The 26,942-nt window shown below is 32.8% G+C and overlaps 1 protein-coding gene across 1 annotated transcript in view; it reads left to right on the forward strand.

The window, feature by feature from the left end:
• The window catches only part of LOC140435780 (adipokinetic hormone/corazonin-related peptide receptor variant I-like), a 378,597-nt gene that overhangs the window by 294,987 nt on the left and 56,668 nt on the right, over positions 1 to 26,942 (forward strand). Inside the window, exon 6 of the mRNA XM_072524516.1 lies at positions 15,380 to 15,561. Coding sequence (XP_072380617.1) covers positions 15,380 to 15,561 — 182 coding nt within the window. The remainder of the gene's footprint in view (positions 1 to 15,379; positions 15,562 to 26,942) is intronic.

Genomic DNA, 26,942 nt, shown 5'->3' on the forward strand with positions numbered 1-26,942 from the left:
TGGACATTTTTTCCAAATGGATATAGCCCCTTTTGAGCGCAAGCTTCCCAATTATTCTAATAAATATTAAAGAACTGTTTCTTAAAATAAAAAATTTCAAAGCTGACAATCCAAAAGTGCAATTAAAAATAATAAATACTATAATGGATCTATTGAGCTAAAGAGTTGCTGTCGAGCACCCGGAGATACACCTTTTCTTGGGTTAGCAACCTCCAGGAGTCTTGCATTACCATGATATAAATCTGTTTATAACTAAAACATCACTATACTTATTTATAAAATTAACAACATTTGAAGAGTTTTTACACATATCGTCGCTGGAAGAATAGTGACATAACTAAAAAAACATCGTTTTGCATAATTGCATCAGGAAAGTTACTCAAACTGTAATGATTATTAGCTTATTACTAAAACATTGATATGGTGGTATTACTAAAAAACTTTATAGCTTATATTATGGACTTTAATTTGACATATGTTAAAATGGGTTGCTTAAAGCAGGTATGTTTCAAAAATTTTAAAAATTTTGACTTACGCCAACATCCACGAAAAATTGTTACTAAATTGCGTATCCAAATTTTTCAGAAATAAATACATACAGTATCATGTAGTTTTAATTTATGAAATAACAAAACGTAGCAGTACATTCAAGAAAATAATTCAAATAAAAAACAAGAATATGATTTAAAAAATTACAAGATAGGTATGTAACTAAAATCAAAACTTATCCAATTTCATTTAACTCTAAAGAAATAGCTTTTTAAAAATGAGTATTATAAATTTGAATAAAATGAACTGTAGAATCTAGGAATGGTATTTTTTCTAACTAATTCCAATAATCCCTTCTTTTTCTTTTTACATAATTGTAAATTTTTGTTTGTAAACTGTCTGTAATATCGGCTTAGCCGCATTATTTCTTATTTGCCTTGTTCTTCTAATATCTATTTTAACTTATTTAAAAGATTGCGCTTCAAATGAAGTTTTATACTGAAAACAATTTTCTTCATCGGCAGCACACTTAATTACTCTTATTTCTGTCAGCTTTACTTGCTCTGCTTCAGTATTTTTTGTGTAGTTCTTTCCCATTGTATCGGCTTAAGTCTTTATGTCTAAAATATCGTCGTCGTTCAATTCATGAACTTAATACGGTTTTCCAGTTTGTTTAGGGTTTCCAATTATATTAACATACTGATCCGGAGTATAAATTGGTCCGGATTTAAGAGAGTTTTGGACACATTTTTATATAACCGAATGAGTATTGTCCCCTTCATTTTGGGTGTGTCCTTTTATCAGAAACTTATGTTGAATAGAATTGATGTGATCAAAATAGTGAACAGCGTCTAGTTATACGCTGTTCAATCTGCCTCAACAGATTTTAAATTGTAAATCGTACAATTGTAGGCATTTATTTTAGATAAATTTTCCATTCCTCATGGGCATGGAAGTGTAGCCTGTAAATCGTACACAGTGACAATGATATGACGTTCCGTATTCTTTTTATCGTTTTCTTTTTCGGCTCTGGATAGATCCTTTTCTTTTAAATGTAAATCAAAACTATGTCTTAGTTGTTATCTCACGTTCCCTGTCGAATTTTTAAATCATTCGCAGTCTTTATACTGGTCTTTCTTTGGATGATGGAAAGCTACATTAAATTCATTTTTAAAGATACGACTATACATAATATAATTTCCAAACGGTTGCCCCTGCGCTTTGCAATCAGCGACATAGTCTTGGTGTAAACTTGTAATAGATTTGCTTCCATCAATATATTCTCTACTCGTACTGGCCCTGCAATAATGGCTCTCAAGTCTCTGGTATCGATTGTATATGTTTGCGTATACTTTCTTTTATGGATGCATTTACACATTTATGTTTGCCGTGTTGGCCTCGTTTGTCAGTAGATAATACACCGGGTTCATTTTGTGAGCATTTATTAATGACAATACGGATGGCTCGATCAGATATATCCAACGTTGACAGGAAAAACAATTTGCAAACCCTGATTTTGGTGTGGCCAACAGTCAACGAAAATGCAAAATTATTACCGCGATTACTCTTGTGGATTTTGTGAGAATATCGGGGTAAAATCCTTGTTATGTGTCTCATTACAAATTCACGCTGCCTGTAAAGGTCCCACATATCCCAGTAATTATTAAAAATTAATTGACGGTCTTCCTCCGAAACACTTTTTATGCAGTTAAATTTGCAGGTTGCTTTGCACGGTTTCTCTTTGTCTGGCATTTCCTGTTTAGTCTTCGAATTAGGCATATACGATTTTCCCAAATTTCTTAATCGTTTTGCTTCTGCACGTTTCCACTTAATTGAATTTGATTTTCTTTTGCGACCTTTCGTAATAGGTATTTTTGAACTAGAACTATTAGATGAACCCGATGAAGAAGATGAAGATGATGACCCCGGTGAAGAAGATGAAGATTCGTTGATTTGTTGCGGGCTATTGTGTAGTACGTTTACGCGTTTGGGTTTATTTTTTTTTTTCTTGATCACTAGAAACAACATAATTTAAATATTTGATACTATCATCAGAGCACTGCGACACCTCATTATCTGAAAGAATGTCTTGATTATTATTGTTCTCAATGGTATTGAGTGATTGCAAGACAGTTCTTTTAGGCCTTGACCTACTTGGACTCGTGACTAGAGTAAGTATAGTATTATTATTGTCATTTTCCCTACTATCTTCTTACTAACTTCTTCGACAATAAAATTTTGTTTATTTTTGGCAATATAATTGTCAAAAATAAAAATTTTAAGTTGGCATTTATGACATTGAGGCTTATTTGTAATTGGTCGCTATTCTAACTTATTTATAAATTCAATTGTTTTTGTGTTAAGAAAATGTTTTCAGAATTATAGTAACATTTCAGGGAAACATTTATTAGATAAGGACATTTTTGTAGTAATTTCTTTTGAAATATGTTAACAGCAATTTTATTAATCATACTAATTTTATTTGGTGAGCTAACAAAAAATTTTTTCTTTCTAGTTCAACTTTGTAAGATATTTTGTCTTCTTTAGCAGCTCTTGATAATAAATAGTTAACCAATAGCCCCTTTTATTGACTCCAACTCATCCAAAACATTTATATATTTTTTCCAAACGAGTCACAAGTACTTCTTTCTTCTTATATATATATATATATATATATATATATATATATATATATATATATATATATTTCTCTGATCCATAAGTTCAAGAATTTCATCGGTCATCCACGATTTCCGTTTCCCTGTATCTTTCTTTAGGTGTTGTTCTTTTATTTTGCTCACTGTTTCTTGTATGATGGTCAGATTTTCCTCTATAGTTCCTGCATTTCTCCATTTTAGCAACACAATGGTTTTCTCTCACCTTTCAAGGATTAAAATTTCACAAAGACTAAACAAACAAGGCGACTATCAAAAGAGCGACTACGCCTTATCTTCGTTATTAATGAATGTTAGCGACATACGAGATATTATATGACAGTATCAATAAATATATAATATACTTTTTGTGTTTCTGTTATTGTCATCACGTATATCTCCAATACCCAATAGCTGAGTTTTATATTTTAAATCAAAGGATTAGACAAAAACGTACAATAATAATTGTAGCTGGTAGAAATTTCGCTTATGTTTTTAAAGTAAAGCGCTCCTTTTCACTAATTAATTAATTCAAACAAGACATTGATCATAATCATGTCATCACAGGACAAAGCTAAAACAAAAATAAAATTCGTTTCGGTCTCTGAGGATGTCTTGTTAATAAAAAATACAAAATGAATAATAGGGTTAGAAAAACAATTTACTAAACTGACTTAACCTGACAATTATTTTTATTTATTATGTCAGAAACTTTGCTCGGGGTTTAGCCCATCAGTCCAAGTGATGGAATGTGCGAAAAAATCGTCTGTCTCGTACATTAAATGTGACCTTATTTTGAACCCCAAGGGTTAGAAGAGTCAGTTATAAATCTAAAAATAACCTACGTTCTCATAAAACAAAAGAATGTGTCAAAATACTGTTTGCTAAAGGGTGCGTAATTACGTTTTTATTATCGAAAAGAGTGAAAGTGCAAACGAGTTGTAAAATATTTGAAATAATAAAAGTTACAAAGGATTAAAATAAGGCAACCGTTTTTTGTCCATGTTTGCAATTTAAATGATCCAACAGCTCAGACACTCCTACATAGATTCTTAAATAAACACTAGATACATCCAGCTCCAGCTGTTATTTGCTGGAATATAGGGGCCCACGATTTAGACATTATTATTGAAATAATACTATACCGTATTCTATAATAAAGGTAATGTTATTTGTATGCCGTTTATTTAAAATATCATAATCAGTTGATTAAGCTTTTATAAATAACTGGGTTGTAGAAAGAAATAACAGACCTACTTACCAGAGTAAGCCGAAAAAATACTTTTTTTTTTATTTTAAAGTGATACAGCGGAAAAATATCGAATTTTATAGACAAACAAAAAGAAAAAAAAATCGGTTACCACCTTCTCATCGCTAATAGGCCGTAAATTTTGACAAAATATGAAGCAACGACATTGTTTTAATTATTTTTTGAAATTGTTAACTTAGATACATATTTTACTAATGTAATAGTTTGTAATGCTTTCAAATAGAGCCTATAAATATTGTGTTTCAATTTGCTTTAGGCGGGTTCATATCTTTCGATCCCGCATAAATCCGAAAATTTGTAAAAATATTACAAGTTTCACATTTTTTTGAGTTGTTTTTAATACCTTAATATATATTTTTTAATGTAATATATAAAATTTGATTTTTAAATATTTTCATTTCTTTTCTTTTCTTTCTTTTGCTTTTCTTTCTTAAAAAATACAAAAGGGTTTAGAATCTTTTTAAAGGAAATAATACTCTTGGTTTAGAAAAAAAAAATAAGTTTCCGCGGTCAGATAAATGAAAATTACTGAGTTCTCGGTAAGAACCGCGTTGACAATTTAAAACTCGACGTTTCGGCACCCATTTTGGAGCCATTATCAAGAGTGATACGGTTCGGTTCGAGTTCGGGATCTCAATCTGCCTACTCCCCTCACTCGAGACCTACCAGTATCGTGTTCTATATTGAAAGAACTGTCTCTCGGCACTGAGGTCTCAATCTGCCTACTCCTCAGTGTCGAGTGACAACCGGTCTTACCCTGCGTGGCTGCTTTTATACTCGCTGTATGCGCGGGAACGGTATGCGCTGACGTGGTCTAAACTAACGTGACCTGAGCGGTGTAGGCGGGAGGTCGCTGAAGCAGCGGTTGAGATAGCACTCATACAACCCGCTATCTCAATGCCCAGTCACATCATCACCCCGCCCAACTTAATTTAGTTATCAACACTCTTATTTCTCGTTCCATAAGACTTAGCGACAACAATCACAGGTCATCCGAAATCAATTCAATAAGACAAACACTCCTACAAAACGGCTACCACAAAACCCAAATCAATAGAAGCATTCAAAAACTTCTAAACCCCATTCCATCCAAAAAAGAAACCTTGCCGCCGGATCAACACAAAATCTTTCTACCTTTCATTAAAGGTGTCACTAACAAGATCAGTTGAACTCTTATCCCTCTTAATATCAAAACCATCTTCACCACTCACTCCAAATTGTCCAATCTCGTCAGATCCGTAAAAGACTAAATCCCCAATGAAGACCATAGTGTCTACGAGATACCTTGTTCCAGTTGCCCACGTACATACGTAGGACAGACAAACCGACGAATCCATATCCGTATTTACGAACATTCTCTATCAGTCAAACATTCCGATACCACTTCAGCCCTAGCCCAACATCATATTCAGACAGGCCATAAAATAGATTTCGAAAAAGCAAAAACCATCGCTCCCATCCGGTCATTAAAAGCGAGAATCATTCGTGAAGCTATCGAAATCGAAAAACGGCCTAACAGCTTGAACACGCGCGATGACGCGAAACGATTGCTGGCAACATGGCGACCCCTGCTTCAGCGAACTCCCGCCCACACCGCTCAGGCCACGTCAGTTCAGACCACGTCAGCGCATACTGTTCCCGCGCATACAGCGAGTATAAAAGCAGCCACACAGGGTAAGACTTGTTGTCACTCGACACTGAGGAGTAGGCAGATTGAGACCTCAGTGCCGAGAGACAGTTCTTGCAATATAGAACACGATACTGGTACGTCTCGAGTGAGGGGAGTAGGCAGATTGAGACCCCGAACTCGAACCGAACCGTATCATTCTTGATAATGGCTCCAAAATGGGTGCCGAAACGTCGAGTTTTAAATGCTCAAAGCGGTTCTTCCCGAGAACTCAGTAATTTTCATTTATCTGACCGCGGAAACTTATTTTTTTTCCTAAACCAAAAGTATTATTTCCTTTAAAAAGATTCTAAACCCTTTTGTATTTTTTAAGAAAGAAAAGCCTATCCTTCCATCCAGCAGGAAGATTCTTGTAAGCGGCGTCCATTTTAAATAGCTTAGGAACCTTCTTGTGTTGTTTTGTCCAGGAGATCCATGTAAGTACCCCTTTTGATTCACTTTTTGTAGTTACACCATTTTAGTCCCCTTGTTTCATTAACTTTCTCACGACCCATCTATCCAAACAAACCAAGAGCAGCCATTCGCAAACGCTTCGGTTTGTTTTGCATACCCTATTCCCAACCCAGAAATTTCTGTCCCCAATTTTCAACCCCCTATAGTAATACCCTATGTGATAGGCAAAATAACCGTTACAAATTTTATAGAAGGATATGAGAAGGCAATAAATTAAATTAGAACTTTTCTACTATATTTTTTTGTCAAATTACACAAATCAAATTACAAAGAAAATGTGAAAAGTTCTTCGTATAGATAAAGATTCTAACCACTTTTTCGGGTCTGAAATTTTCCGTGACTTCATTTTATTGTTACAATTTTGCCGAAGAGTTCCTGTTAGCGTGATAGGCTCTTATTTCGCTATACGTAGATTAAATCGATGGGGAATTGGATCAAAAACAGTGTTCAAAGAAGTTGCCGAAATTTCTGAAACTTTAATGAAAATTTTTATTACACAATATTTACGTGTACCTAAACATTTTCTCGAATACAGATATTAATTTTAAGAAGATTAAGACTTTCCAATTAAAATTCTTGAATTTATAAATAAAGCAGTTGAGATTTATTTGTCAACAGCACAAACGGAAAATGTTACTGTGTTGACAGGTCGGAATTATATTTGGTTTCATTAAATTTATTAAGTTTTTGACATAAAAATAGCATATAAATGAGATACTATGTATTCATTCTTATAGCCCGGTCAATAAAGACATTCAAGGTTACAAAAATACGCATATAGCTAAAAATCAGGTATTATAAAAGAAGTCAAAGTCCCCAACACACATCTGCAAAAAAGTTATTTAACACATAACTGCCATACGCATTTTCAAAAAGTATCACGTGACGCCACACGACAAGATTAAGTGACGGTATATACAGTGTAGGTAAAAGTTTATGGTATGGTAAAATTTAACAGGATATCTAACGCAGATACAAAATCATATTTTCAGCGAACAGACAAAGATAACAATCATATTTCCCCTTGGTCTCCCCTCCATATTTCTTATTGCTGTCCATTGCCAGTAGTAAGACGATTAGTTCCGATTAGTTTCGATTAGTTCCGATCTGAGATATGCATATCTCTGGTTCCGATCCTAAGAAACTAGAGGTGGGTCGTTGACATTTTTATCGGATCTGTTTTTCGTAAACTGTAACTAGTTGATTGTTTATCAGTAGTTTCAAATAAGCGAGTACCCAAAAAAGATATTGGCTATTATATTGAAAGAAACTAACGAAGGATATATTTATTATAACTTAAAAAATAAATTATAAATATAAATAGTACTTACATTTACATGACACATTATTAAATCGCAAATCGTCTAAATTGACATTTAAAAACATACGTTTTTCCACTTTTCTTGTTGTTTCTTCTTTTGTTTAAAATTAAACCAGATTTTGAACATGTGTTCACAATGAACAGATTTTGTTGCAATACTACAATATTTTATGAATATAGTGGTTAAGTTAGGATATACATGGCGATGGGTTTTCCACCACTGTAATGGACAGTTTCAATCACCATTCGAAATTTTTTGTGAGTAATATCATCAGACAAATACATGTCGACTTCTTTTATATGTCTAGATACAGGTGTATGTTTAGATGAGTCATGTCTAATAAATTCATCAAAAATACACCATGGACTTAAGTCATCTTTATCAGTTTCTTTTTCTTGTACTGGTTGATTTTCACTAGTACAATCTTCTTTTTCTTTTTTTTTATAGAAGTAACCAGCTTCTTAACTCTTTCTTTTGTTTTTTATTACTAGGTATTCTGATTAATGAATGAGTTTCGATTTACGATTGATCTGCATTTTCGATTTCAAATCTTTATTGATAGTTCGTCACAAGATTTATTTATTGTAAATATTCAATTATGAATTATCATTCTTAGTCAAAATTATTGACCTAGTATAAGAATAATAATTATTTATTTTCAAAAAATGCGCATTTGTAGATGCAGCTTTTATGGTCCACTTTCTGAATATTGCAATGATTGAAACTTCTCCTGACGCATTTCTGTCCATTTCGACTACTTCTACTACAAGTACTGACATACTGCCACCGCCACCAAGCGTCAAAAGGTGATGTATACTTCCATCAATAAAAATATTAGTTTAGAACAAAAGAAACAAATAGATATGGATTTAATAAACTCTAACAAGGGTTGCTTTTTAAGGGTTGAAATATGATGGAACTCTATTCAAAAGTATAAAATAATCATTATTTAACTAATTCAAACCAAATCTTACCCATATTCAGGTTTAATATGTTATTTTATAATTTTTGACAATTAGGGGTAGTTTTCACCCCTAAAACCCTTCCGCGCACTTCGGTTCGATATAGATTTTGATCCATGGGCTATCACCTACCTTCTGTTAAAATTTCAACTCAATCCATGCAGGACGAAAAAATTGCGAGGTTTTAACTTTTTTCGAGCTTCAGTTCCTGAACTAAGAATCGAGAAGCATACTCTGAAGCTCTTCAATATCCTTTGGATCATCCAACTTATATACCTCTTTCGACATTCTAAATATAATATAGATCACACAACGAAAAAATATAGGTTCGATCTGCGAGGTCGCGGTATCTGTCAGATACACCTGTTGTTAGGTTACGACAAGCGTTCACTTCTCAACCGCTGGAGGTTACCTGAAAGCAGACCTTGTGTGTTTTCCCACTTCTAAGACATAAATGTGAAGCTAGACAGTGCCGTAGAAATTATACGATGCACTTTTTTCAAAATATTTATAAAAATGTTTTCAATGTCGTCAGATCAGCCGCGACTTCAAGAGGGTTAATTATTTTGGATTTATTAAAAGAGAACCTGAAGCCAGTTTTCTCAGATCATCTAGTAAGGGTCTCGACAGAATTTTAAATAAAAAAAAATATTAGGGAGAATACACTGTTTTACTCTTTGAAACTATAAAATTTGTTTGATTAGTCTTACCATGTAGATGCTATACACGTCTCTTATTTAACCGTAAACTTTTGAAACAAAGTTGTAGAATTAGCTTAAAAATACTTCCTTTGTTACATTGTTAACTGGAATTCTAAAAGTGTATGTAGCTTCCTATGTAACGAATACTTTGTTAATGTATTAAATACCCGTCTTTTATATCCCATTCCTTTATATAAAACAATGTTAGTAGAAATATGGAAGCACTGTGTCTAGAAGTTTTAATTTAGTTGGATGCGCTTCCCAGCTCTCTAATAGCATTTAAATATAGTGCAATTTAATTCGAGTTGGCGGACAATTCAAGCTTGTTCAGTATTCCATTGTTTTAATATTAAATTTTCGTACATAGTACAAAATTATTGTAGTAAGATTTGCCACAAATGTTAAATAAATTTGTGAGTGATACAAGAGAGTCTATAACAAGATTAAATGTAGTATAATTTAGTAAATAAGTATAAGATGCATCCAAAAATAAAGTTATTTCTGATAAGTTTATAAATTTGTGCCTCTTGTTGGCAATATACTGCTTTAATATTAGTCGCCCTTAAAGAACCTCTAAAGTTTCGTCAATGCCCACGTTTTCCTTTGGAACGATGGCAGCCTTGAATTTATCTTTTAAACTGCTAACCAAGGGAACGGTCTTCTGCAAGCGATCATCTGTTGTTACTGAATTATCGTTGAAATGCAGCGTTTTGCATAATAACTGGGAAAGATTTGTTAACAATTCTTTTTTTTTATATTATTCACATAAAAATCATTCTTTGACCAGTACGAATGAAAAGATGGAAAATAACATAACCGCATTTATATAACTATACCCAGGAATCGTTTTATTTCGGCGACATCAGTGTCAGTACTAGAGGACGCCGATATATCTTATTCTAACGGTTTGGTATTTTGTGCCACACTTTTTTTATTCTGTTCCAGAGTACTCGATTCATTTTCGTTGTCACGAGAATCAGTTGGTTGATACTCGTTCAAAAGATACGTGTCGCTAAACTCATCCAATTCTTCTTTTAACAGAAATTCTTGTCAATTTTTTTAAGGATTTGTTGCTCTTTCTCGTATTACTACATTGTACCGTTTTATTTCAAGTACTGATAAGATAAAAGCAAGCCACGTTGACGACGCATTCGCTTGTTAGATTTACGACACGTTATCAACAGGAATAGATAAGTCAAGGCATGATGAGATGTTGAACTCTCATAGGCATTTTGTGATAAAAATCTTGCTGATGGCCGCGAGCGTTTTTGCCCCTGTTTTTTGTTCAGGAACTGCTTCTTTCTAGAAGTTCGTGCTTGCAATCCATTTTCACACAACCTTCTTCTGATAGTGCGGTGTTATATTTGTAAGCCAGTTGATTTGACAATATGATTAATTTATTTTGCGGACCTGCGACAATCTTCTAAAGAAAGTCGGCATATCCTACACTCATCGTATTGACTAACTTTTGGTTTTCTGTCTGTTCTTTTTGTTGATTTTGTCGTTCCAGTGTTATGATAACGTTTACAAACTGTCATTACACCTGATTTTGTGGCACCACCACCCAATTTGTTTGCTATTTTTTGATACACGTTTTGGGTTTCTTGGTGCCATTTTCGTTGAATCAACACTGATGTGTTTCTGTCCGACACTATCACCTTAGTAACAGCTACCTGAAGTTAATAATAAACACTGGATGTTGCACTTCTTCTTCTTGCAGTACCGTCTCCTATCGGAGATTGGCTACCATCACAGCAATCTTTACTTTGTTGGCTGCAGCTCTGAACAACTTTATTGAACTGCACCCATACCACTCCCTTAAATTTCGCAACCAGGAAATCCTCCTACGCCCCACATTTCTCTTTCCCGAGATTTTTCCTTGGATTATGAGTCTAAGCAGAGAGTACTTTTCTCCCCTCATTATGTGGCCTAGATATTCCAGTTTTTTCGTTTGTATGGTTTTTATGACTTCCCATTCCTTCCCCATCTTCAGCAGAACATCTTGATTTGTTACTCTTTCTGTCCATGGTATTTTCCACATTCTCCTGTAACACCACATCTCGAATGCCTCAATGTTTTTGATGTTTATCTTTTTCAGTGTCCAAGCTTCCATGTCGTACAGCAGAACGGAGAAAACATACCACCGTAACATTCTCGTTCTTAAGTTTATATTTATGTCCCGGCTGCATAGGAACTCTTTCATTTTGACAAACGATTGTCTCGCTATCTCTATTCGCCTCTTGATTTCTCTTGTCTGATCATTAGTATCAGTGAAGCAAATCCCTAAATATTTGTAGGACGTAACTCTTTCAACTGGCTGATTATTTATGGTTAAATTCACATTGGTGTATAGCTTCTTTGTTACAATCATGAATTTAGACTTTTTGATGTTCAGTTTTAGACCATACTTTTTGGTATGAGTGTTTATGTTTTCTATCAAAAACTGTAAATTTGCTAGGTTATCTGTTACTATTAGCGTGTCATCAGCGTATCGTATATTGTTAATTAACTCTCCGTTAATGTTGCACTAAACTGTACTAAAAGCGTTTAATTGAGTCGTTGACTGACTAGCAAAACCCTGACGCAATACAGTATTGCCGATGTTGCCATTTAGAAATCTAGAATTTTCGGCGTTTCGCTTGAATCTGTTTCCATATTTTATTAAATAATTATGATAATATATATATAGAGTGAGCAATACATAAAATATTAAGCAGAAATATAAAACAATAAAATAAAAATGTAATTTTGATCAAATAAAAGGCATATATCGAGCACAGTTTAATTTAAACCTGCCAATTTCGTCAATTGACGAAATGCCCCTGAAGATGACCTAGTGATCGAAAGTACTTGGGCAAGATTAAATTAAACTGTGCTCAATATATGCCTTTTATTTGATCAAAGTTCATTTATTCGAGCATTCAACCTTATATTTATTTAAAAATGTAATTGTACTGATAAACTATATAATTCTTAATCATGAGTAGAAGTGTTACTGTAAAAACGATAATTTTTGTTTAAAAACTTAACAAGTTTCCAGAATTTTGGTTACTAGTATATGTTTAAAATTTAATTGCCTTAACCTTTGTGTCTATACCCAGGTAGTTGGGTATCCTTGGTAATTGTTTTATGTAAATTACTGGCGATGGTATAAATATTTATATGTCAGCTTCCAGTTTTGCCTAAAATTATTTAGAACGAAGAGATTTATAATAAAAAGCAAAGAAAAAATATATATAATATATTAAAAATACCTGTCTAACTTTTTACACCATGAAGCGTAAATCATGAAGCTGTGTCCAGTTTTTTTTACATAAGTAAAAGTTACATTTCAAACACATTGTCCGCACTTACTTATATTTACTAAGTGTTCGTTACATACTGGACAATTACAAACAAAAAGACATACAAATGTAGCAATTTTCAACAATTTTGAGGCGTCCAGTGGAATATCGAAGAGGTAATAACTCTGCTATATTACTTGAATCTGTAGGTAGAGGTTTTCCTAACATACACTTAATTCCTGACCTTGATGAAAAATTTCGATATACATTTGGTACTTTAGATCTAGCAGAAATTGCAGGCATCAGTAGTTGTTTTCCTGAGTCTTATGTTTTCCTGAGAAAAATTCTACGCTTACTAGTTTCAGTAGAACTCTGTGGATTATTGTCTGTATAAGTTATATAGGTTGTTGGGTAAGCTACGTCTAGGATATTGTAAAACAAGGATACTGGCCAACGCAAAATTCTGCGTTTAGTGGAATAATGAGAAACCATTTTGTCCACGTTGTCTACGCCTCCTTTATTTTTATTGTAGAACTGATTTATTTCAGTGTTATTTTTTGAGCCACTTACATTATCGTTGTCATGTATTGCTGACAGCAAGATAACGCTTTTTTTCTTTTTTGGCACATATGAACAAATGGTAAGACGATCTGCACTGGATCGGCGTGATAACGATTCAGGCTCACGCTCTGAATAAGGCAGCATTTCTTGTGGAATATATGGTTTGTTTCTTTTCAAAGTGCCAAGTAATGATAAATTCCAAGACAACAGGAGACAAGCTAGCGGAAGAGTTGTGAAAAAATTATCCATTGTTATGTTGCGTCCAGAATTTTTGTATCTGTAACACAAATCTTTTACAACGCGTTTACCTTGATTAGTTTCACGTCCAGTTGAATTTTTGCTGGTATAAATTTGTCCATTAAGTGGATACGAATTATCGGCATCACAAACTTACCAAACCTTAATGCCACACTTGGCAGGTTTTGCTGGCATGTATTGCGTGAAATGTGTCCTACCTCTAAAGGGAAATAACTGTTCATCTACAGTAAGACAATTCGACGTTACATAGTTACGACGTAAATTATCATTGAGAAGATAGAATATATCTGTGATAGCTGCAGGTTTATCATTTTGCAAACCTTCTGCATGCGTTTTGTCATTGTCAAACCGTAGGAATCTGCTGATGATCCAAAAGCGATTTATGTCCATACTTGCTCGATACAAAGGAATAAGAGTCTGTTTTCTTTAAATCTTTTGAGTGCTCTGAATTTGAATGCCCTATTCCTGCTGAAATAAGAATACCTAAGTATGGATTAAATTCTTCTGTTGTGACTTTCAAACTTTTCCAGGTTTGTCGGGGTTCTCAGCATTATACTTTTCACAAACGCCATTAGCTTTTCAATTGGTTTCGCGTATAATTATGTCATACATTACGTCACTAAAAACACGTTTGAATGTATCTCTAATAGAACGAGTTTTAGTAGAACGTACTGGAGCCGACTTTTCGCGTTAAAGGTTACGTTTTAGTGTCCTACTTGGAGTAGGTTTTTGTTGCCAAATCGTTTTATCTTTTGCAACCATCACTTTGGGAAGAATTTTCTTAAAAATCGTCAAAAATCTTCATCACTACTATCGTTATTGTCGGTATCGATTTCAATCTTATTATTTATATCAGTAAAAATGTCCTCTATGTCAGAAGCTTCATCTCCATCTGGTTTGCTTTGCAGATCATGGTTCTCATCTGATTCCTGGTTTTCGATATTTTTGTCAACTTTCTCATCTACATCGTCTATAAATTGTTGCAAGTACTTCTATTGCTTTTCATACGTCATTCTAAAATTGAATAATCTATGTATAAAATATTGTAAAAATAAACCGTAATAATTTAACTTTTAAATTCGCTAGCATTCACTTCTCTTAATGGAATTATTACAACATGAAACACGCATATATTCACAAAAATATTTAGTATGGGTATAGACTACCATATCAAGTACTTGGGTATAGATATATCGATTAATGCCAAGACCTATAAAGACTCTTATAAGAGCCCGAGGAGGAAATGGAGGTATTAAACAAAAGACATAACCATTACTTTTTTATTACTGGTTTCTATCGAAAAAGCTACTATTTTTTTTAATTTTTAAATGTCATATGTTTTTATAAATAAAACATGTTTCTCATAAATTGTGTTTCTTATTTAAATTAAATATTTCTTCTTAGGTATATGCCCAATATATATGTGGCTTTTCCAAAAAAATTGTCTTCTGCGCTCTAAAATAGTTGTGGATCGAGTTTTTGTACTTGAGTGTATATTATAATGATTAGCGGAAATAATACAAACCATTTTCTTTATTATTAAGGATAATAATAATTGTCCATTGCCAAAATATCGATGTAATTAGACAAATGTTTTATTAATTATTTTATTGAGTGGTAAATATAATGTTCCAGAGGATTTCATGTTGAGAGTTGGAGAAAAGTTGTCGAAGAATAAACACATTTAGGAGTAAAGCGACAATAAAATTTTCTTTATTTTATTTATTTTTTGTTTCAGGTATATGTTGGATTGGGAAAGTGCCACGCGTTTACCTTTGTGGTTGCAAGAGGCATTTTTTATAATGGTAGCTACAAACAGTTGTGTAAATCCCATCATTTACGGAAGCTACGTCATAAACTGCAAGAAAAACCATAAATACATAACCTGCTTCAACAAAAAACAAGACTGTCACATGAATGGTAAGTATAACAGCATTCAACTATAATTAACAAATTATTATGGCTTGTACAGCTCTTCCATATTAGTCCAGTCGTCAGAGATTTGACCTATAAAAATCATACGAATAAGCTGAATTTTGTAAAGAATGTCAATTTTTCGGACCTCAAACAATATGCAAACAAGTTTACCACTGTCACCTCTGACTTTTCTTTTAAAAGCCTCCCCGTAAAAAAAGCTGTACGCCGTACAAAAACAGATTATTTATTAAACAGATTTATAAAAACTGACTTTATTAGCGGCAGAACGTAAAAATTCTACAATTAAAAATTACAAAAGCTGCACTTTTCATCTTTAAAATACATTTTTATTTTTGTCGATAGGACACCATAATCAAAAGATATCGAATTTTTAAGGTCAAGTTATTACAAATCTTTTTTAAAATTGATTTCGCGCGTGTATCTGACATTCAAATTCGCTACCCGGTTCAAGCGTTGTTTCTAAGAGAACAGTTCATTCTACACAAAAAGTGCTAGTAAACATTTTTGTTCAAAATTATCTAGGCTAACTTGTTTCTTTCTTAACTTGTTTCTTTTCATCTTCAGTTGCAAAATTTTTAATATCATTTTCCAACGATTGGTTTTTAACTTGCAGATCTCCAGGTAATCTCGATGTATTGGGTTTTTTACACCTTGAAATATTTGTGAGTCCCTAATCACACATTCTCTTAATGAAATCTTTTCACTTCCTGCGTCTCCATTTAGCTTATTTGATGATATTTCCAAAGCTGTATTGTGCTCTTGACCAACTTTTAGAGACCTTGGAAGCTAAACAGTTAGACACTCGCGGTATAAGAATAATATCTACTCTGTATTGTAATCAGAAGGCAGTCGCACGCATCGAAAATAGCACAACAAATGAAATTCAAATTAAAAAAGGAGTTAGACAAGGATGTGTGCTGTCACCAATGCTATTTAATCTCTATTCGGAAGAAATTATGAAGAAAGCATTGGAGGAAGAAGAGATTGGGATAAAAGTTAACGACCAACAAATTAATAATATTAGATACGCAGATGATAGGATTTTAATGGCGGAGACAGTAGAAGACCTGCAAGCCATTTAAAACAAGGTAGTCATAGCTAGTAAAGAGAAAGGGTTAACAATAAACGTCAAGAACACGAAATTCATGATTATTTCAAGAAAACAAAGATTGTATGCAAACCTGTACATTCACAATAACGAAATCGAACGGGTGCACAAATATAAATATTTGGGAACAAGCGTTAATAACAACAATGACATCACAGAAGAAATAAAAACTAGAATTGGAAAGGCTCGAGCTGCTTTTGTTAATATGAAGGACATTCTGGGAAGTCATGACATTAACTTAAACCTGAAAATGAGACTGGTTAGATGCTACATCTTCTCGATACTGCTGTACGGAGTAGAGACTTAGACTTTAAACAAGAGCAATACCGATAAACTAGAGGCCTTCGAAATGTGGATATACAGAAGAATTTTGAAAATACCTTGGACAGACAAAATAGCAAATAGTGTAGTTGATCACCGGGAGCTGTTGATCACCATCAAGAGAAGAAAGTTGGAATATCTTGGTCATGTGATGAGAGGAAAAAAGTACCGATTGCTCCAGTTAATTATCCAAGGAGAGATTCAGGGCAAACGAAGCGTGGGGAGACGACGTATATCTTGGTTGCGCAATTTAAGAGACTGGTTCCAGTGCACATCTAACCAATTATTTAGAGCAACAGCTTCAAAGATACGAATAGCAATGATGATTGCCAAACTCCGTAGCGGAGAGGGCACTTGAAGAAGAAGAATTGTGCTCTTATTAACCCTATTCCTTTTTTGATCACCAACAGTGTAACCAACAATAATTGATCTCATTGTTGTTTTTTTTTATTTATTTAGTTCTCTTCTCGATCGTACACGCCATTACTGGTCATGACTGGACACTACAAAATTATTACTTAGGTCTTATATATTCTTAATATACTTTCTTCTGGAGATTTTTGCTACTGGTAATGTTAACTCTTAGATATTTGAAGTTTATAACTAACTCAACACTTTGGTAGTTGGGCCGCTAGTTTACATCTCTTAGATTATCTGTTAATGGTGAGTGACTATGTCTTGTTTTAGTTAGCTCGTTTCCTGTTCTTTCGTGGTGTAGATTTCCAGATCTTAATAGTTTATTGACATCTGGAAGTCCTAATTTGTCAAACGCCTTCGTAAGGTCTATGAAATACAGCTATTGTAATTTTATTCTTCATTACCATTCTGGTTTTACAACTCTGCGTGGGTCCTAGCCTCCAAAAGAATTTCTCTCCAGTCGTCCCTATCCATCGCCTTCCACCGCCAAGCACGTATTAATATAAAAAAAAAAAAAAAAAAAAAAGAGGTTAGTCTTTGTATGTGGGTATATTTTATAAAATTTTATAAAATATACCCACATACAAAGACTAACCTCTTTTTGTTATACGTGGTATACAGCCAGCTGCAGGAATTATTTTCCTTGTGGATTTTTTTACGTATTAATATATTTCTCAAGTATTCATCGATGTTATCAAGAAATCTTGTTCCGGGTACTTCTCTTCTTTTCTGACCAATAGGTCTATCAAGAAGCGTTTTTCTAGTTAGGTCATTTTGTTCCATCTGCATTACATGCCCTATCTACCTCAGACGTCCTATCTTAATATGTTTTACGATATCTGGTTCCTGGTATATTCTATAAAGTTCGAAATTGTATCATCTTCTTCAAACTCCATTGTCATTCACTGCTCCATAGATTCGCCTTATTACTTTTTTTTTCGAAACATCTCAACATGTTTTCATTACTTTTTGTTAGAGTTCAGGTCTCTGAACCATATGTTAGGGCTGGGCGTATTATTGTTTTGTGGAGTTTTATTTTTGTATTTCTCGATATAATTGTGGATTTAAGAAGAAGATTAAGCCCAAAATAGTTGTTGATCATACATATTCCGATTTGCTTTTTAATAGTATTATTTTCAGTATTAAGGAGCGCTCCCAGGTATACAAATTCGTTTACTGCTTCGATGATGTCGTTTTCTTATTTTAGCTTATTTTTATATACTTCGTTTTGTTAGTGTTTGTTATTAAACCCAATTTTGTAGCTGATTCTTTTAATGCTACATACGCCTCTCGTACAGCGTTCTCCGTTCTCCCAACAATATTGATATCATCAGCATAGGCAAGGATTTTCACTTATTTATTATATATTAAACCAGTGGTTGTGATTTGTGACACACGTATTACCTTTTCCAGAACCAGATTGAACAGTATACAGGAGAGAGCGTGTCTTCAACTTTTTCAAAAGTTAGTTTTGTTAAATTTACCAACTTCTTTGCATTCCTAACGCTTTTATTGCTTTAAACGTTTCTCTTTTATTCACAGAGTCGTAGGCTGCTTTGTAGTCTATAAATATATGATAAGTATCAATGCCATATTCCAGTGTTTTTCAAAAATTTGTTTTAGGGTTGCATTCTGATGGATTGATGATTTATCACCTCTAAAACCAGCCTGGTATTTTCCTACTATCCGTTCTACATATGGTGCCATGCGTTGACACAGTACTGTGGAAAATATTTTATACGCTGCATTCTGTAATTAGAACACTCTAAGATATCTCTTTTTTTTGTGTATGGTGCAGAGTATTCCAATATTCCAATCAATTTTATAAGCTGCTGTAATGCCATTATGGTATGGTGGCCTTCTTTATATAATTCAGCTGAGAGATTATCTATTCCGGATGATTTGTTTCTGGCTAGTCTTTTAACTGCATCTTTAACTTCAAGAATCTTTGGTGGTTCCTCTTTCCTCTGGTCTGTTCCCCGTACTTCATCCATTTCGTCTTTCAGGTTTTGTTTTTCTTCCTCTATATAAAGTATGTGGTTAAAGAATTCCACTCATTTATTCAATACATCGTTTCTTGTTGTTAATAGGTCACCATTCTGACTTCTGCATTGTCTTGTGGTTGCTTTGAATTCTTTTTTGTTGATGTTAACTTTATTATAGAATGCTCTAAATTATTTCGCTCTGTTGAGGTTTTTTACATATTTAAGTTCCTTATTTAAGTGGTTTCGTTATTTTCTTTGCTATATCCTCTTTTTTTCTCCTCTCTTTGTCTGGCAATTCTCTACAGTTGTTCTAGTTGGTCGGGTAAGCATCTTTCTGTAGGTTTCATTTTTTCTTTTGCTGCATTCCTGCATTCATCGTCAAACCAATGAAATTTTATTTATTGCCATCTTAAATATAGCAAGTTTGTATTAATACTATACTAATCTCACAAAATAACTATGTAGTCTTTCTTCCTCATGGACCCTATTTGTCTACTATTTTCCCTTGCATATTATTTTGTTATAAATTATATTACTTGGGACCTCTCATTATACAGGGTGAGCCATGAGGAACTTTACATACTTCTACCATATGTAGAGTCGATCAGGGAGCATATCATGTGGCCACTAAAAAATGTCAACTCCTCTTCTTTATTAATCAACAGGGTGATTTGTGTAATTGACCATTTATTTCATTTTACTGTAGTGTTTATACGGCTCATTTGATTTTTTAAATTTTTGCATGATACATTACACTACTATCAAGCATTCGATTGGTATTAGCTAAACTAAGAAATTCCAGGACTGACTTTGGAAAAATTAATTTAGGGATTCGTATTAATTATTACACCCTGTATATATTTTTTTTAAAATGCAATAAGTGATAAATAAATACGACATATGCGACAATGTTGTCGCACTTTTATTAAATTTTTAGTGAACGATCAAATCTTACCAAAAATAGAACAACCATACCTAATGAAGTATCAAATTATAAGGTAATTAATTTAAACAAATGTTATAAATTTCAAACATTTTAATTGAAATGATAAACTGAGTCACTGCACAACAAAAAACAGTAACTACTAACAATAATGAAGAACAATTTAAAAAAAAACTAAAAATATGTACATAGTTATGATAAACCCATAAATTAGAACTGGAAAAGATACAATAATGGTAACAAAATAAAAATTGTTGCAAAAGTTGGCAAGCAAATTCGGCAAAATATTTTGTAGAAAGTTCAAATAGACCTGCCCTGTTAAAGGACCATCAAAAAAGTGAGGACCTACTAATTGGTTATTTATGACACCAATCCACACGTTAACCAAAAACCTTAACTGAGAGCGACGTTCTCGAATAGAATGGGGATTTTCTTCTGCCCACACATGTGAATTTCGTGAATTATTTATCCCGTCTCTGGTAAATTGGGCTTCATCTGTAAATAGTGTCCTGTATAGCGTTGGTCGATTATTGTTAATCCATATACAAAATTCCAACCTATCGATCTCATCTTCAGCATGTAGTCGCTGAACCATTTGAATGTGATATGGGTATAGATTATTTTTTTGTAAGACTCTACTTACTTTTGATTAAGTAACATTGAGTTCTCGACTTACTTGTCTAGTGCTTATTGTAGGGTTCATAGTAACGGCGTCCATAATGTCATCTTCCTGCGCTTCATCTACATGTCGCTCTGTTGTTCCACTAGGAAAAGTGCCATTTTCTCGCAAATAATTAAAAACTGACCCAAATGTTGAATGACTGGGAGTTCGACGATTAGGAAATCTCCTGCGATATTCTCTACTAGCAGCCCTACCATTCCCATTACAGAATCCATAAACAAATATTATGTCTGCATATTCTGTGGTCGAAAACTGATGTGGCATTTTGAACGAAAGTAACAAAAACTCTACCAAAACTAACACAATGTACTTAACGTAGATATGACAGAAGAAACATGTATTCTTGTACACATAAATAACAATTGATAATGACAATAATGACAATGGGTATAAAATATCAAGAAACGCCAAACGGTCAACGCCAACCTTCATTTTAATCTTTTTTAGATTTATTTATATTTAGTACAGTTGATGCAATGTATTATTATTTGACATAAAATTTTAATCATTTACAATCAACAAAAACAAACACATACAAGAGGTTTGACTTTTTAATCAATTTAATTTATTATTTATCGAAAATAATGCCCCAATACGATCTATGAGTAAAAATTTAAAATTGATAAACAATTGATTCTATCTTAGAGATAATACAAAGTGACAGTAAAGATGTTAATTTTCTACGTATTAGATTATGTTGTAGGAACTCATTTTAATTAAAATGTTTGAAATTTATAACATTTGTTTAAATTAATACCTTATAATTTGATACTTCATTATGGTTGTTCTATTTTTGATAAGATTTGATCGTTCACTAAAAATTTAATAAAAGTGCGACAACATTGTCGCATATGTCGTTTTCATTGGCTATTTATGTAGTTTAAAAATCACTTATTGCATTTTAAAAAAAATGTATACAGGGTGTAATATTTAATACGAATCCCTAAATTAATTTTTCCAAAGCCAGTCCTGAAATTTTTTAGTTTAGCTAATACCAGTCGAATGCTTGATAGTAGTGTACTGTATCATTCAAAAATTAAAAAAATCAAATGAGCCGTATAAACACTACAGTAAAATGAAATTAATGGTCAATTACACAAATCACCCTGTTAATTAATAAAGAAGAGGAGTTGACATTTTTTAGTGGCCACATGATATGCTCCCTGAGGGACTCTACATATGGTAGAAGTATGTAAAGTTCCTCATGACTCACCCTGTATGCTCGAAGTACTCTATCTTTCCCTTCTTGATCCATTTTATAAACTCAGTGGTCTTGCTAGGATGTTCATAATGTTTCTGACCATACTGCACAGTAAAATTCTGAGTCAGCAGAACTGTGAGCTGTCAGATTGTACACATTTAATTTCTGTTTGTAAAACAGCACAGAGACTTCAAATTCAGGTAGATTTATGACATTTTCCAGATCAAAACATATAATGGCACAGTTTAAGTTCTGTATTTTTTTTGTCATTTTGACATTTCTCTTTTTTTGGCCAATCTATAGTCCTCGCAGACGTCACACCTATCCGTTTTCGGTTGCAAGAACTCTAGATTATGCCCAAAATTAAAAATGTGCCTATACAACGACAGCGTTTGTGGAGGTATATTATTTGCATTGCACATTTCAATATACAAATTGTATTTTTTTTAACGTTAAGTGTTGGGTCTAGATATCTTCTTTTTGAATCTTTCCTACAATAATGTGTCTCCATATGGAACAGATTGTATGTGTTGTGTTATTACTGCCTTTTCTTTGCTTGAAATGCGATCTTTGGTCCCTTTCCCTCTTTTATCAGAGTGTGGTGTGCCTAAATTACTTTTTTTAAATGCACAGTATATATGGGCTTTCGGCTTATGCAAAGCGTATTTAAGAAATATGGCTTGCATACTCTCAATTTTTAATTTTTTTCTCGAAGTAATACTCAAGAGAAAAATATTTCTAGTTTGTTTCAATAATGCGTTTTCTCTTAACTAAAATCTGTGTATCACATTTATTATAAATGCATACTTTTGATTTTGGTCCAATGAGTAATACCTGTTTTTTGTCTCCAATCTTTCTTCGTGGTTAAATTTTTCATTACATTGGAAATGACAACTTTTATTGCAATCTGTCCGTGTATTATAGTGTATTTTTATGTATGAGAGAGTAATAAAACAATAAATTATGTATGCAAATCCCTAAACTGTTGATACGGGTGACTCAATGAAAAACAGATATTTGTCAATAAGTTTACAGAAGTATATAGGAAAACAATTTTAAATTGAGTATGACCACCAGGTATAAAGGTTGAAGCAGAATAGAATACAATAGTTGTGAGGATTACTAATCCCTAAAGTGCCGTGTAAACGCCGAAAAATTGGTCCTCTAACAGTTAATGAAAAAACATTAATATTTAATTGTTTTAAATCATTTACAGACAAACGTTTATGTGAAAGTGTTGATGAGACCGTTGAGTTAGTTAGCAGTACACTTGGTGTTAAGAAATCTACGATTTACAGAGTTATTAAAGAAGAAAAATGTGGTAGTTTTAAAATGCCACGTAATGCTCCAGGGAAACCAAAATTTCAAATAGAATATCATTTTAAAGAAGGACTTCGACGGAAAGTGCATGAATTCTTCTTTAGACAAGAATTTCCAACATTGGATAAAGTTCTTGTCTCAGTTCGAGATGATAAGGATTACCCAGAAATGAGTCGAAGTTCGTTATGGAAACTTTTAAAAGAAATAGGCTTCCGCTGGAAAAAGAATCCCAGAAAGTCTATTTTATTAGAAAGAAGCGATATTGTCATATGGAGAAGACATTTTCTAAGAACCATAAAGGAAATGAGAAACCAAAAAAGAAAAATATTTTATCTTGATGAAACATGGATCAACGAGGGTCATACACCAAATAAATTTTGGCAGGATGAAACTGTTACAAGTCAAAGGCACGCTTTTGTAAATAACTTATCTACTGGTTTAAACCCACCATCAGGAAAGGGACGCAGGCTGAGAATAGTACACATTGGCAGTTCAGACGGTTTTGTTGAAGGTGGTTTATTAATTTTTGAATCAACTCGTACCGGTGACTACCATGAAGACATGAACGCTGATGTCTTTCAAGAATGGTTCGAACAAATGATAGATCTTCTTCCTAAGAACTGTGTAATAGTAATGGATAATGCAAGTTATCACTCCAGACTTATAGAAGGACTGCCCACAACCAAGTGGTTAAAAAAAGACTTGCAGAATTGGCTGAGTTCAAAAAATATTACGTACCATCCCGGATCTATTAGAAAGGAACTTTATTCGTTGTGTGCCCTTTTAAAGAAAAATTTAAAAAATACGAAATTGATGAAATTGCCAAAAAATCGTGGAATGACAGTACTTAGATCCCCACCATATCATTGTGAATTAAACCCGATTGAACTGGTATGGGCACAGATAAAGAGTGTAGTTTCAAGAAAAAATACCACTTTTAAAATTCATGATGTTAAACAGTTGTTTTTGGAGGCCGTAAATAATGTAAAACCTGAAAACTGGGAAAAGGCAGTAAATTACACTATTAAAGAAGAGGAAAAAATGTGGAAGCTGGACAATAATACTGATAAAATGATCGAGCCAGTTATGATAAATCTTGGTTCTGAAAGTTCATCTTCTGAATCTGATTTGGATTTGTAACAAGTAGCTGTAAGTTTTATATTAATATTTTTATTCATCTATTTAACATACCTTAGACGGTTTTAAAAACTCTTTTTCTCTTTTGTAATTTTTAAAAATTAAAAAAAATGTGAATTTTTTAAAACCCTTTTTAATGTAGGCCAGTCAGTTCTAATATAGTGTGTGATAAAAGAGGTCACTTTTGTTTACATACACATAACACTTTATAACACTGAAATAATTCATTTATTTTTTACAATTATTCAAAGTAATTTTTCAATTAATCTTGAGCACGCCCATGGAGTGGTCGGAGCTACCAGTTAAAATTATGCTAATTACTCTCTCGTTCATAAAAATAAACTATAATTACTTTTGCAGGCCTAGCTATATCTTTAGCACTGATGTAGCTTTTTCCTTGTTGATAATTCTCCTTCCGTTGTATTTTTTCCACATCTGGGGATTCCACTTTTGTTTTCGAATCCTATTTACCTCCTTTATTGGGTTTTTTTTTTAGATTTTGATTCGGAATTTGAGGTGGAATCTATCTACCTACCTATTGTTTGTAGATTTAGAGAAGGCATACGATACGGACCTATGAAAAAACTGTTTCAAACATTGACGAAAGGAGGTTTCAGTAGAGAGAAATCTATCTAAAATATATACAAAAATGCAAGAAGTGTCGGTAAAGACACTTCTTGCATTGCACTTATATCTGAATCATTTCCAATAACAAAGGGACTTAAACAAGGATATTTTTTATTTTCGACCTTATTTAAAATATATATTCAATCATCGCTGGAGCAGTGGAGAAAACAAGTATCCGGATTGGAAATAGACATAGGCGGTGGTAAATGTCTAATAACTTTATTTTTCGCAGATGATCAGGTAGTCGTAACGAATGATGAGGAAGACATGGACTACATGTTTAGAAAACTAAAGATAGAATATGAAAAATGGGGCCTCAATATGAATATGTCAAAGACAGAGTATCTTAAAATATTAGATGATGAAGAAGATCCAGAGTTAAAAATTAGAAACACAAAAATATGTAACGAATATAAATATCTCGGATCTATAATATCTTAAGAAGGCACTACCAATAGAGACATCGAAAACAGAATGCAGCAGGGGAAAAATCGGTAAACATTCTAAACTCTCTACTATGGTCTAAAGATATTAGACAAGAAACAAAATTGACACTCTATCGAACCTTGAGTGTATATAATAAAAGGAGTAAAAAATTATTAACGAGCAGTAAATTTCTAAGTGGGAATCATAAATTAAAGTTGATATCAATGAAGTAGTTCCAATAAAAGTTTGTATGTTTTTGTTTGTCGTTTTTAATTGAAAGGGGCAGGTTTTATTGCTAATGTATATTATGTATATCTTTTATTGTCATTTTGTTTTGAAAGCTGTACAAAAAATAACTTATTTATAACTAAAGTCACTTAGAATTATTTTATTCGGAAAAGTATATTATACAATTATACATATGCTAAAATCAAAATAGCTGTCGCATTTGCGCATATAAACCTATCACAAATGTTTTATTAATAGCTTCACAAAAATATGTATATTCCTGTAAATAAATTCAACTTCAGATAATGTTAAAATATGTCTGGCTGCCTTTTTGGATAAACCGATGTAAATGTAAGCTTCCTATTTCGTTGTAAATGGCCTACCTGTCTGAATAATGAATGAATAATAACTCGATGTAAAATATTTTATGCTTGTTGTTTGCTGAAGTGTTTTTTACACTCGAGAAATGGGGAGTTACGCGACGGTATAATTGGGGTGGGGAGACTAAAATATTTTAAATAAATAGCAGTAAGGGCTTAAGAGAATATATATTAAATAAATTTTATTAATTTGTTTATAAGTCAAATATAACTATGTGAGACTGGAGCACTTCTAATTTAGCTTCAAATAGTTTAGTTAGAAACCTAGTTGCTCATCTGCTAAGTGTATGGGCTGTTTTATTTGTTCTTGCATAACTTTAGTTGTAAGTTTTAGTGTATTATTTTGTAAATTGACACACACCTAGTTTTTGAGTTATTTTTAATCTCCCTTTTTGATTAATACGATTAGCTTGCTTGTCCCTTATTCTTCTGAAACCAATGAAACATTATTTCACAATCGACGAATGATTTTTTTTGGTTTTAATTCATAAGTTAAGCATTTTACTCCGTAAAATTATTTTTAATGATATACGTCATTAGCGGTGGTTTCTAAAGGTTGCAAATTTGTATTAAAGTAAAAATTATCAT

Source organism: Diabrotica undecimpunctata, chromosome 1 (genome assembly GCF_040954645.1).
Source record: "Diabrotica undecimpunctata isolate CICGRU chromosome 1, icDiaUnde3, whole genome shotgun sequence".
Lineage (NCBI taxonomy): Eukaryota > Metazoa > Arthropoda > Insecta > Coleoptera > Chrysomelidae > Diabrotica > Diabrotica undecimpunctata.